This window comes from Gigantopelta aegis, chromosome 15 (assembly GCF_016097555.1).
Source record: "Gigantopelta aegis isolate Gae_Host chromosome 15, Gae_host_genome, whole genome shotgun sequence".
Taxonomy (NCBI): domain Eukaryota; kingdom Metazoa; phylum Mollusca; class Gastropoda; order Neomphalida; family Peltospiridae; genus Gigantopelta; species Gigantopelta aegis.
In genome coordinates, this window is record NC_054713.1 from 6,032,256 (window position 1) to 6,046,382 (window position 14,127).

At 39.8% G+C, this 14,127-nt stretch overlaps 2 protein-coding genes across 2 annotated transcripts; both read left to right on the top strand.

The window, feature by feature from the left end:
- Positions 1-935: 935 nt before the first annotated feature.
- On the top strand, positions 936-4,783 carry LOC121390300. The gene is made up of 4 exons (XM_041522086.1): positions 936-2,564; positions 3,163-3,247; positions 3,683-3,742; positions 4,397-4,783. Exons 1-4 carry the CDS (start codon positions 1,494-1,496, stop codon positions 4,582-4,584), a joined length of 1,404 nt encoding a protein of 467 aa, XP_041378020.1. The 5' UTR covers positions 936-1,493; the 3' UTR covers positions 4,585-4,783.
- A 1,057-nt stretch (positions 4,784-5,840) lies between these two features.
- LOC121389911 (A disintegrin and metalloproteinase with thrombospondin motifs 4-like) lies at positions 5,841-11,701 on the top strand. The gene is made up of 3 exons (XM_041521569.1): positions 5,841-6,393; positions 9,937-10,093; positions 11,570-11,701. The coding sequence occupies exons 1-3, from the start codon at positions 6,241-6,243 to the stop codon at positions 11,659-11,661; spliced, it is 402 nt and encodes a 133-aa protein (XP_041377503.1). The 5' UTR covers positions 5,841-6,240; the 3' UTR covers positions 11,662-11,701.
- The last annotated feature ends 2,426 nt before the right edge of the window (positions 11,702-14,127 follow it).

Consider the following 14,127-nt stretch of genomic DNA (forward strand, 5'->3'; position numbering starts at 1 on the left):
TTTTGTTTTCATTGAGGTGGGGAGCTGTAACACTACCTAACTCCGGTTTCTACGGGTCTGCGTGGAGCGAGATGATGCTCTGTGCTAGAGTGTTAGCCTGAGAAGTGATGGCTCGCAGGATCAATCGCCCTCAATGGAATCTGGGGTTTTCCCTCCCAACCAGTGCCCCACGACTGGTACACCAAAAACCGTGGCATGTATTTGAATTCCTATAGGGCAGTGGTAAAGCATTCGCTTAATGTGCGGTCGTTCTAGGATCGATAACCCGTTGGTCAGCCCTTTGGGCTATTTCTCGTTCCAACAAGTGCACCACGACTGGCATATTAATGGCCGTGGCATGTGCTATTCTGTCTGTGGGATGGCACATATAAAATATCCCTTGCTACTAATGGAAAAATGTAGCGGGTTTCCTCTCTAAGTCTAAATGTCAGAATTAACAAATGTCCGACATCCACTATCCGATGATTAAATGAATATGCTCTAGTCGTGTCCTTAAACAAAACAACTTTAACTTTTCCTATTGGGAAAGTGCATACAACATATATCTTGCTACTCGATAGTAGTAGCCCCCTCCCCCAATCACACCCCTCTTTCCCCCATCACATTTTATACTAGCCCGTCGTAGCAATAACACGTGTGAAAGACATCCACCCCCCCCCCCCCCCCGACTCAATATAAAATACTGCCTACACCAATGCACTCGATGTAAATTTAAAGCGGCTTAATCTGTGCGACTAGACTTTACTGGCAACTCACACCCCACCCCCACCCTCACACAATTCACGTCTTCACGTTTGATTTTGGAATTCATTTTGCTCTCTCTCTCTCTCTCTCTCTCTCTCTCTCTCTCTCTCTCTCTCTCTCTCTCTCTCTCTCTCTCTCTCTCTCTCTCTCTCTCTCTCTCTCTCTCTCTCTCTCTCACACACACACACACACACTTCCCGCCTTCATATTTGATTTTAGAATTCATTTTGCTGTCTTTCTAAATTGGGGTAGGCCGTTATTAAGATATGTTTCAGTTTGTTTATTACCTTCTGCTAGATTTGTATGCACTAAATGAAAAAAATTGATATTGACACATACGTAATCCGAACAGCAAAACAGAAAAGACGAAGGGGTGCTTTGACATGGTCATGGTTCCTTATTTTATTTATTTTTTCATTTTGTTTCATTATCATTTTATTTTATATATTAGTATTCTATTATATTGTTCTGTTCTTGTAATATTCCATGTCATTACGTTGCATTCCATTATTTTCATACCACTCCATTCTGTTTTAACTCTCAGGCAGAGACAACCAAGGGAGAGAATTCATTATCGGTTTCATTGACAACAAACCGACCGGAAATCCTCTTGACTTGGAAATTTCATTACAACCATATCCAACTTACCGTGCATTGTCAACGTCACGACGCCCGGATACAACGATTCGTTCTTCGTACATCTCGAAGTCGCTCGGCGCACCATTCAAAAGATAACTCTTCCCAGTGGCATGCGAGGCACGGGAACCTCTAAAGAACGGAAGGCTATCTGGATTCGTGCCACAGGGGAGATAACTGTGTACGCCGATAATAAACAGACGTACTCCACCGACGCTTTTGTAGCTCTGCCAGTCGATATCCTGGGAAGGGAATATTACGCAATCACGTACAAGACTCACCCCGAAATAATGATCGTTGGGATTGAAGATGAAACAAATGTTATCATTACCTTTCCCATCGGGGCTACGTTACCCATTTCTGTGTTCTATAAGGGAATAACATATGGAGACGGCGAAACGATGACCATATCTCTAAACCGTTTCGACACGTTTCACATAAACCAGGTTTCAACGAACGCCGATTTCACCGGCAGCCATATTGTTTCCAATAAACCAATCGCTGTCTTCTGCGGGAACTACAAAATCACAGTCCCGCTCAGCTCGGGGAGTTCAGACCATCTCGCCGCGCAAATGACGTCACTTGACACGTGGGGGATGACCTTCTCTTTCGTCAGTACACCGTCGAGAGGCGTCGGAGACTTGTGTCGGGTGCTGGCTTCCGAAGACAACACGACGGTAACAGTTAGCGGGATGTCTCCTCAAATGATCGCTCTCGCTGGGGATTTCCTGGAACTGGACTTTGCCACCGACGACTTTAAGACGATAGCCGCAGACAAACCGGTTTTGGTGGCAGCATTTTCTAAGACCTACCAAAACGATGGATTCCAGTTAGGCGGAGATCCGTCGATGTCTCTCGTCGTTCCTAACAGACAGTTTGGTTCGGATTACACGTTCAGCACCGTGGAGACTCCTTCCGGGGAGTTCTACAACTACCTCACCGTCACCATTGAGGACGTCCGCAAATCTGGTCTCAGGATTGATGACGCCGAACTGGGCGCGATCGCATGGAAGGGTATCCCGGATTCCGGTGGTATGGTGGCAGGAACTCTGACCTTTGAACCCGGCGCTCATAACATCTATCATGTTGACCCTACAGTTGTGTTTATGGCGATGGCATCAGGAGTCGCGCAGCTGAACTCGTACAAGTATGCGGCTGGGATGCGTTTGGCGCATATTAATACGGTACGAATGTCAGTCTAAGGTTATATTTGAGCGAGTGTTCTAGAGTATACTATACAAATCGTGTTCAGTATAAAACTCGAGTTATAAATACAGAATTAGTGTTGGTCTCTCGAAGATTAGAATGAAAATCATGTTCATATCCTTTCAGGAATGCATTTAAATTGTTAATAATAATAATAACAGAGTAAACTAACGTTAAGCAAATAAATAAGTAAATAAATAAATAAACATTCCACTGCGATCTCTTTCCACATCATGTGGCATCCAGGGCCGTACCCTGATCAAAATCCTGGGGGGGGGGGGGGGGGGGGGGGGGGGCACAAATTAAACCCTGAGATGTGTATCCTATTTGTTTGGTGTAAAAAAAAAAGAAAAAAAAAAGAAGAGATTAACAGGGGGGCAACTGCCCCCCACCCCCTTGCCCCCCGTAGAGTACGGCCCTGACATTACGTAGCCTACTCGTTACCTTTGGTATACGCTACAAGTGGTGTTTTCCCGTTATTCTTGTAGCCAATCCACTTTTCACAAGCAGTATATTATACTCTAAACTGATGTCTGTACTTTTTTTTTAATCTGTTTATTTTTCACCATTGTCCAGGTTTGTTCAACGACAACGCCTGTTGCTGGTGATATCATTGACAACGACTGCGACGGCAAAATAGACGAAGAAACAAACAACGGCATTGGTGTGTATACAATATAGCAACAGGACATAATTTCGGAATTATCTTTTCTTTCAACTCACCGCGGAGAATCATTTCGCGTACAATAATGACTTTCCGACGACAAGAGCTAACAATTCATGGCAACGTTGACCTATTTATGAAATAAAAATTTAAATAATAAAACCCCCATTAAATCGGTATATTATATGATAGCATAAGCAGCTGCCACTATATGTGTTTTGTAGTGGTAATTATAACTGATGGTTGTAAATATGCCCACTCCTAATCAACAAATGTGCGATGGAGGTGGGGTTAGGGTGATCCTGTTACATTAACTAGTCTAGGTAGCACTTTATCTACTCGTGTCCATTCTAACACCGGGCAGCCTAATAACATAATCTGTTAACGTCAATAGTGTTACCAAGCGTGTGGACCCCACTACGTTTTGAGTGTATATTTCAGATGATGACGGAGATGGGCTAATTGATGAAGACTTGGCAATGCCACCACGAAGTGAGTGGGGTTTTTTTTATATATATCCTACAATCATTATATATATTGACGAGATACGATCACTAGATACATTTCTGATGAGATCTGAACAGATCAGGCCCTTTTAAGGGCCCCTGTGGACAATGGAGACACCTCAACACCTACTAGGTCCCCTTAACGAGCTACTCTAGATATACTAAATTCAAATGGTTATCGAATAAAATGGTTAATTTCGTTAATTTGGAATATCATCGTAATGTAGGATTGCAGGATAAAAACAAAAATAGTTGGTTACTGACTTAAGAGATCAGATTTATCCTGCTCTGATCACTGATTGAAAGTTAAAGTTTGTTTTGTTTAACGACACCACCAGAGCACATCGATTGATTTATCATCAACTATTGGATGTCAACTATTTGGTACTTCTTCCATATAGTCTTAGATAAGAAACCAGTTACATTATATTTGTTTGCATTAATAATAAGGTATAACTTATATGCACCATCTCACAGACAGAATAACACATACCACGGCCTTTGATATAGCAGTCGCGGTGCACTGGCTGGAACTAGAAATATTGCAATGGGTCACCGACGGGCATCGATTCTAGACCAAACTGCGCACCAGGCGAGCGTTTTTACCACTGGGTTGCATTCCTTCCCCTTTATGTTTTAGGTGACGGTAGCTGGGGTGAGTGGCAGTCGTGGGGAACTTGTTCTTTGACGTGTGGCATTATTTCCGGTCTGAGCACGCGAATAAGAAATTGTGACAACCCGGCACCTGTCAATAATGGACTCTATTGCGCCGGAAACGGAACTGAAAACCAAACATGTGTGCCATCTACAGCGAACTGTCCAAGTTAGTATCTGTCTGTAATATATTTCTTCAACTGGAGCAGTCATTTGAAGTATAAGAATAGCTTATAACTATATATGGCTATAGTAGTGTTCTATCATTTTGAACCAGTAAAATATATTTAACCTTTAGAAGACAATAAAGGATATATAGCAATTACACGATGCGTGAGCCGAAATGATGTGAGAAATTTTTTATATTTACCCCCCCCCCCCCCAAAAAAAAAAAGAAAAAAAAAAGGAGTGAAACAGCACGTAACCCGGCGTTTATATTTCTTTCCATGTCTTTTATTTATTTTTATTTCATTTTGTTCACTCTTCCCCCCCCCCCCCCCCACCCCTCCTACGCAAAATTTAAGAAACTGATATCATACCGAATTCAAACTGATAAACATTAGATAAAACATATTTTCTTTGTTCGAGGTCAAGGTCAAAATGTCTCTTCTTTCAAACGCCATATGTCTTCTCTAATTAGCTTTGTATATGAATTCTTTATCTAACTACCTGTCCTGGGTTTTTAATTTTTTTACCTAACTACCTTGCTACCTGACCTACCTATCCACCTATTTACTTATCTATTTAGTCATCCACCAATCTGACCATCCATCTATTTATTCACCCGTCCACCCTGATATCCATATATCTTTTCCATCCATTCATTTTACTTATTTAGGCACATTCCTTCACACAGTGTGTGTGTGTGTTTGTATGCCCACGCATGACTGTCAGGTCAGATGTCGGGGAAATACCGTATTTATATCAATTTAATGTTTAAGCACGCTTGTTGCGAGTAGCATTTCTAATGAGTGCAAGAAACTGTTCTCAGAACGAGATGGGATGGGTGAGTGTAAAAAAAACAACCAAAAACGTTTATACAAAAGGTTAAAAAGGTTTATACAACTGATTAGATAAAACTACTGAATTGATGGTTGAATAAAATGCATTTACAAGGAATTTATAAATGGTTTATTCACGCATTCATATTTTGTTTTTTCTTAAGTTGATGGAAACTGGTTTTCGTGGGGAGGCTGGTCCCCCTGTGTTGTGACGTGTGGTAACGGAACCATCGGAAGAACGAGATCCTGCGTTAATCCCTCCGCGCAGTACGGCGGCACCACCTGTGTTGGTAATGACACAGATGTGGACGTTTGCAGTACTGGAAGTGAATGCCCAGGTGGAGTATAAAAGTTTTAATTTGGGTTGAAAGCTAAAGTTAGTTTTGTTTAACGAAACTCCAGAGCAAATATATTTATTAATAATCGGCTACTGTATGACAAACATTTGATAATTCTGACATATAGTCTTAGAGAGAAAACTCGCTACATTTGTCCATTGCTAGCAAGGTATCTTTTATATGCATTATCTAATAGACAGGATCGTATACAAGACAGCCTTTGATATACCAATATTGGTGCACTGGCTAGAACGAGAAATAACCCAATGAGTTTCTACTTCATCATATAATATTGGTTGTGTTCAAGTGCATGCTTTGTGATGTGGTGCAATAAAATATATTCACCCCTGGCACTAACGGGCTTCCGTAGATTACTGTGTTGATGAGAGTAGTGATTATATACTTTATTTATTTATTTATTTATTTATTTATTTATTTTTCATTAAGCGGATGGCGGGTGGGGCGCGTGGAGTGCCAAGGCTGGTTGCTCTATGTCGTGTGGCGGAGGACTAGATACACGGAGCAGGACGTGCAACAGTCCAGCCCCGGGATACATGGGAGCAGAGTGCGTGGGGGATTATGTTAACACCGTGCCATGCAACACTGACCCCTGTCCAGGTCAAACAGCCATCCCGTACAGTGAAGTATGAAAATAATTATACATTGAACAATTATACAGTGTTTTTCTATAGAAAAGGAAAGGAGTATGAGAGAGAGAGGGGCGGAGAGAGAGAGAGAGAGAGAGAGAGAGAGAGAGAGAGAGAGAGAGAGAGAGAGAGAGAGGGGGGGGGGAGGGGAGGGAGGGAGGGAGAGGAGAGACAGACAGAGACACAGACAGAGAAACAGAGAGAGAGCGGGGGGATAACACGAGAGGGAAGTGAGAGGGCGAGACTAAGATACGAATAGGATAGAGAGAGAGAGAGCGCGCAGGGGTGTAGGAAGTGGGGCCACGGGGCCATCCCCCCAATCAAACGTTTTTAAACTTAAATTTATATAACATTTTACACATACATACATGCATACATGCATACAAGAACCCCGTGTCACTATAATTCTCTAAGATGTATACTAATACACTGACCTGTCTTGGTGATGTCGTACTGAACAGAAACCTTTTTCTGAAATAGCAGCATACTATATATACTATAATATATGCATACCATTCCATCCGTGTACACGTTAAATATGCTCATGGACGCCAAATGAAGACGAATGTACGTGGAGCAATTTGACGTTCATAATCGTATTGAAACGTCATCGTATTGTTGACGTCATAGCTCTGTATAGCTTTCGGCAACGCCCGTAATATACGGAGAATATCAAAGTGACGCACAAAGTTTTGTTTTTGTTTTTCAGTTAAAGTTTATTTTGTTTAACAAAACCTCTAGAGCACATTGATTTATTAATCATCGGTTACTGGATGTTACACATTTGATAATTTTGACATATAGTCTTACAGAGAAAACCCGCAACATTTGTTTTATTCCATGGACAAGATGGCACATACCACGGCATATGATATACCAGTCGTGATGCTCTGGCTGGAACGAGAAATACCCCAATGTGCCCACTGTCCAGGATCGACCCCAGACCGACCGCGTATCAAGCAACCCCTTTACCAGTGGGTTAAGTCCCGCCCCATGTTTTTCAGAGTCAATAACGAATATATACATGTAAGATGAAAAAAAGTGCAGACCATTACACATGGGCCTACATCTCTTACATGTATATCAAACAAGACATGAGGAACCCTACATCACTATACACTATAAATGGGCGGTCCAGGAGTTTGTAAAACGGGTAGGGAAAGGTTACAACATTCTAAAAAAAAAAAAAAGCCTAAGGCAAATGAGCTCAGCTCCCAAAGGGGGCAAGATCTGTAAGGTGGTTCGGGAAAATTATTGTGAAATAAAGATGCACAGAGGCGAGTTTTTAGGGCAATTAACAAATCAGTGCAGTATGTCGTGGGTGATGAACTAAAAAACCCACAAAAAACAGGCCCAAAAACAGGTAGGAAATTGGGTACTCGAGTACTCATGTTGAATTATTCGACGAGTACTCGAGTGCTCGCCTGGAAGTTGCGAAGCGCCTTGCCCGAGGTTGTGACTAAACTAGGGGGTCCTGGAGTATGCCCCCACCCTCACCCCGAATTTTTGTTTAAACTGAGACGGCCAAATAAGCGATTTCCTGCATTTTTCGGTCGTATTTAGCACCTATAACTCTTCTGAAAAGTAAACTATTTTTTAAATAAAAATATTTATATTTTAAACTTTGAAGTGTGGATGTGTGGATATATAATTATTTTCTAACTAAATTTATGACAAAAAGAGAGACGACAATGATACAGAAATACTTCAACTTATCTTCCAACAATTCGAAATGGGTCCAAACGGTCGATCGAGTGTTGTCCGCCATTGTTCATTACAAAGGGGAGATCACTCTCGAGTACTCGAGTATCAATTTATTACTGGAGTAGTACCAATCGGAACACCTCGTCACATTCTGCTACGCTAGATGTAGGCTCGGACACAAGTTGTAGGAATACACCAAATTTTCATGTATTTGGTGACGCGGTTAGGACGAAGTTCGTAACATAATGTAGTTCGATCAAATATGGAACATCTTTTGACACAACATTTTTTTTTAATTATAAAATTATTATTCTGGAGTTACTTAAGCAAATATTATGTGTGGGATCGAGTAAATTGTAGTTATTTATTACAATCGCATGTGAAAATAGCATAATATTTTAATTTAACTCTGATATTGCACCTTTAAGATATTTTTTAAAATGTTGCTAAACATGGACAGTGGGTTGGTGGGTGCATGCAAGCACATGTGTAATGCAATATTTTAATTATAACATTTAAGAGTTCTATGGTTTTAAATGTCCAGTATCACAATAAACTATTAAAAAAAGCCCCACTTAGTTTTTTGGAGGAGCTGAACCTAATGACAATCTGTACCAAGAAACAGCTGATTAAACAGACTGATGTTTTGATGAAATTGTTCTTAAATGTGAAAGCGCTGGATTGTTTAAAAAGCTGACTTGTCACTATTTCTATGGAACATGCTCGCCAACTGCACACATTAACTGTGATATAGATTTAACCGTGGTTCATGAGTAAAGATAAAGATATGACGACTAAAAAATTGTTTCGTGATGGATTTGTATTTTCAATCTGTTTTAGAAACTTCTGAAAAAGGTTACTTCAACATATTTAATTATAGTTAAAATTGAAGAAATTGTAATACATTTATTTTGGAATTTAATAATTTTATTTACACATCTGTCACATATTCTGTAACTGTCAGTAGGTTTAAAGCCTAATGTGTCTGTTATCTTTTGTATTATATCATTCTCGCGTATTCTCTTCGATGCATTTGCTGTTGTATGTAGTTGTCTATTCACTGAAGCACAGAATGAGCAATTATATTCCATGGCCATGTTTTGATCATGTGACTGAAAAAAGTTCCGTCCAAAATGGTGACGCATTGTGTCCGAGTTTATATTTCGTAAAAATGTACGAGGAGTTCCGATTGGAGTAGTACATGTACCCGACCTGTACTCGAGTACCCGGGTACCCGTTTCAGCCCTATCCATAGGGGCGGGGATGCACAGGCCCCTCACTACTCGACGACAAAAATGTCCCTGTTTTTGTTTTCTGGTTTGTTTGTTGTTGTTGTTGTTTTTTGGGGGGGATCCTATTCTATATAAATAAAGATAAAAGTATGGCTTGTTCCCCCTCCCACACACACACGCTCCAGACATCGTTCCTACATGCCTGATTAAAAACAAAAAGGTCATTACATTCATTCATAGGCGAGATGTAACCCAGTGGTAAAGCGTTCGATTGACGCGCGGTCGGTTTGGGATCGATCCCCGTCAGTGGGCCCATTGAGTTATTTCTCGCTCCAGCCAGTGTAGGCCTATCACGACTGGTTACTCAATGGCCGTGGTATGTGCTATCCTGTCTGGGATGGTGCATATAAAAGATCCGTTGCTGCTAATCGAAAAGAGTAGCCCATGAAGTGGCGACAGCGGGTTTCCTCTCTCAATATCTGTCTGGTCCTTAACCATATGTCCGACGCCATATAACCGCTAATAAAATGTGTTGAGTGCGTCGTTAAATAAACCATTTCCTTCCTTCATTCATTCATTCCTATGTCTGTTTATCGACTTCCAGTTGTGCCCGTTTCGGTGGTTTTCGTGCCGGACAAGTCGTCAGTGTCTCCACTTCCTCAAGAGGTGTGACTGTGTCAAAGACTGTCCTGACGGGAGTGACGAAGACCCCCACTACGCCATGTGCATTCCCGAAATAACCATGTGTACCAATTCAGCGGGTATAGGTGTTTTGTACATGTACATGCATTTTATTAGATACTCTTAAAAAAAAGTAGGGGAACTCTAATAAGAATTTACAATTGCCAAAATTGTAAGATATATTAGCTGTGGGGAATGGTTATATGACAATAATGAATTTTATTAATTGGGCAAACATTACAACTGGTAGTTCAGTATTACAGTAGGTTTTATGACCACCAAAGATCTTGAAGGACGGTTGACGTTTTTTTTAAATCAGTAAATCGCAAATTCAAACAATAAAAATGACTAAAAACAAAACAATGACAACTGTATGATCAACATAATGAAAAACATTGACAGAAATAATGTTCCACGGTGATTAATCGACCTTCCTGGAAATTGTCAAAATCGAGAATGACACCCCATGCACGTGTACGGGGCAACTGCGTGATGCACGTGCAAACTATGGAATGTGTTTCGGTGTGATGATAAACAGACCTGGACGTTCTCTACTGGGATGTCTGTGGTCAAAACGTATGTTCGGTCTAAGTTGATGTCAACATTAATATTTCAGGTTCCCCTACTTTTTTTGAAGAGTATAGTAGGAGTAGCAATAGTACTTAGTTTTAACCATGTGTACCAACTCAGCAAGTATAGGTATGTTTTACATGTACATACATTTTATTATAGTAGTAGTAGTAGTAGTAGTAGTAAGCTAATAGTAGTAGTAGTAGTAGTAGTAGTGGTAGTTGTAGTAGTAGTAGTAGTAGTAGTAGTAGTAGTAGTAGTAGTAGTAGTAGTAGTAGAAGTAGTAGCTGTAAGCTAATCGTAGTAGTAGTAATAGTGGTAGTAGTAGAGGTAGTAGTAGTAGTAGGTAGTAGTAGTAGTAGTACTAGTAGTAGTAGTAGTAGTGGAAGTAGCGGTAGTAATATACTTGTAGTAGTAGTAGTCTTGATAGTAGAAGTTTTAGTAGTCATAGTGGTGGTAGTAGTAGTTGTTGTTGTAGACATAGTAGTTTTAGTAGTAGTTGTTGTTGTAGACATAGTAGTTTTAGTAGTTGATGTTGTAGTAGTGGTAGTAGTAGTAGTAGTAGTAGTAGTAGTAGTAGTAGTAGTAGTAGTAGTAGTAGTAGTAGTAGTAGTAGTAGTAGCAGTAGTAGTAATATTACCAGTAGTCGTAGAAGTAGTAATAGTAACAGAAGTAGTAATAGTAGTTATTAGTATTATTAGTTATAGTAGTAATATTACTAGTAGCAGTAGTAGTATGAGTAGTAGTAGTTGCTATTGTTGTTGTTGTTGTTATTGTTGTTGTTGTTGTTGTTGTTTGTGTTGTAACTAGTAGTAGTGATACGTGGTTAAAACAGGTGTAGCAGCTGTACCTGTGTCATCGTCTCCTAGTTTTCCTCTTAATTGTGATGTTCATACCCATTTATTTGCCTCTGCGTTTTTATGTTCTAGTATTTAATATTTTTGCATACATAATGTAGCTTGAATTTATTTTATATTGTTTTTCAGATTCACAGCATTTGTCTTGGATTGGCCTTCTCTCGATTCTCTGGTTTGCCGTAGACACCTGGTGTCACCACTGTTTGTCCAGTGATTCATGAGAAGATTGCGGCAGAACTTTGTAAAAAAAAAAAAAAATCCTTCTGCTCCATGTCGTAAAAACTGTGATATGTATATTTATACCCATCGACGGTCGGTAAGAGGCGTGGAACTGAATTCTAGCATCTTATCATTAGGCTATATAACAGGGTCGAAATCGTTTGTTCACGTTGTAGGGTCAAAGGTCAACATTCATTTGCTATAATTATAGTCATGTATATATCTCGATCCCCGTCGGTGGACCGTTGGGCTATTGCTCGTTCCAGCCAGTGCACCAGAAAAAGTATATCAAAAGCCGTGGTATGTGCTGTCCTGCCTATGGTGCGTTTCATATAAAAGATCCCTAGCTACTAATGGAAAAATGTAGTGTGTTTTCTCTCTAAGACTGTATGTCTAACAATACCAATTGTTTGACATCCAGTAGCCAATGATTAACAACTCAATGTGCTCTAGTGGTGTTATATAGTTTTATCTTTAATGATGGTTCTGGTACTGATTTCTATTTGCTATTATTATTGATATGATTGCCAAAATGTCGATCCCTTAATTCTTTCCATAACGTGGCGAGCGAAGTTTATAGTGCGGTCGACCTAGAAAATGAATGAAAGAAAAGAAAATCTGCTTGATCAAGGAGGGGTTTCGACTCATAACTCTCTCCCTGCAAACACACTAGGTTTTAGTGCATATAAGAATCAGTGAGTATATCCTTTTAGGTGTCAAATGCATAAATAAACAAACAAACAAACAACAAAACTTGATTTACTTTGTAAATATATTTATATTTCTCAAACGGACAACAGTTGAAGAAACACCTTATTAAAGCTGCAATCTCGATTTCAAGCATATTAAGTTATTATTTAATAATTCAGAATACATAATGTACGGGTTTTTTTGTTTTTTGCTGGTTTTTTGTTTCTTTCTTTTTCGGTTTTTTGTTTTTGTTTTTTGGAGGGGTTTTTTCATAACACCCTTTTCTTCAATATACTTTAGATACAATCGATAACCTAGATCACGTAAAATGTATTATTTGCTATTTCAAAGCTTCAGGCAAGTTGAATTTTCGCATTCCAGTGACACAATATATTTTAGTTTTTTCAGTTTATATATTTGCACATTATATGAGAGCTATTGATCATAATTCACCTCTCTTAAAATGTATGGTTGTTATTTACTACATCTCCCATCTGTAAACGAATTGTTTCCAGGTTGGTCATGTGGTTAACGCTAAGGTTTATCAAAATGTCTTGCTCTTCGGAGCAAAAGGTTCGAATTTCGTTAAAATACCTTTCTGTGATTCTGTAATGAAACTCGAGATTGCAGCTTTAACTAAAGCTGTGTACATACATATACTGAGGGTGGAGGCAAGATGGGGGTGTATTGAATATCACACACATGCTGGACGAAAGCCTTCCATGATAACAACATGATAATACTAGTTTTAACAAAATACTAAGTCTTATCTCATTAATATAAAATAGTTCTTCGTAAAGGGTCGTTTTCCATGTGAGTGATTTTTAGCGCTGGCGCAGAATGCGTCAAGCAGATGCGCCAAAATATCTTCATTATATAAAAAAATGTATTACTTATCATTAGTACTGTTTCCATCTCAGCTGCGATGTTCAAGGTCATCACGCTGTAAAATCACGTTAGTTCCACGCACCTGAAGAACGACCATTATGAAGACAATGTAGGGAGAGTTCCTACGCACGTACGTGTGTCTGTGTGTGTGTGTGTGTGTGTGTGTGTGTGTGTGCGTGTGCGTGTGCGTGTGCGTGTGTCACCAGGGTTCGAAATACACACTATTCCGCTTTTCCGAAAATACTCGGTTTTAAATCGTAATAGTAAATAAAATCTCCTGGTATCCGTCATGAAAGTTTCATTAAAACACGGAATAGCGAAATTCATATGTGGCTATTCCATCTTTACTTCATGGGATCCTACGCTATTCTCGAAATGTTTGGGTTTTTTACGAATGAAAGAACTTTATTGAACGAAACTAATCTGCTGGGTGCGTTCGATTCTAGTTCTCATTGCTGCGTACACTGACACACACTTGCTTGATCGTCGCTCTGTCGTGCGTAGCGTAACATAACACGGTAAATGGTTAGGAGAGCAGCGTTGTACATGCCTACAGTTATTTTGACGTGCGATTTTTATGGGATAGTACATTCCGTAAAGGAATAGAGATTCTTAAAATTCATCATTCTGTTGGAATACTAGTAAAAAAAAAAAACACAACTAAATTTCGATCCCTGAGTGTGTGTATGTTTGTGCGTGTTCGCGCGTGCTTCAGTGTTTGTACATGTATATATCTATGTGTACGGGCGTATGTGTGGCTTTTTGCCTACGTATGCGTGTGCACAGAAACACTGCAGGTTGTGCAGGTTGGTAAACAGACAGAAATGGTATTGTGCACGTGGATTCTGAAAAGAACCATAAAATCAATCAGGCACTATACTAAGTGCTTC

Excerpts from the sequence above, each read along its gene's own strand:
- LOC121389911 (XM_041521569.1), top strand. The coding sequence starts at position 6,241 with ATGTCGTGTGGCGGAGGACTAGATACACGGAGCAGGACGTGCAACAGT. Across the intron at positions 6,394-9,936 it reads CAGCCATCCCGTACAGTGAA|TTGTGCCCGTTTCGGTGGTT; the intron begins GTATGAAAATAA and ends ATCGACTTCCAG. Across the intron at positions 10,094-11,569 it reads CATGTGTACCAATTCAGCGG|ATTCACAGCATTTGTCTTGG; the intron begins GTATAGGTGTTT and ends ATTGTTTTTCAG.
- LOC121390300 (XM_041522086.1), top strand. The coding sequence starts at position 1,494 with ATGCGAGGCACGGGAACCTCTAAAGAACGGAAGGCTATCTGGATTCGT. Across the intron at positions 2,565-3,162 it reads GTTTGGCGCATATTAATACG|GTTTGTTCAACGACAACGCC; the intron begins GTACGAATGTCA and ends ACCATTGTCCAG. Across the intron at positions 3,743-4,396 it reads CTTGGCAATGCCACCACGAA|GTGACGGTAGCTGGGGTGAG; the intron begins GTGAGTGGGGTT and ends TTTATGTTTTAG.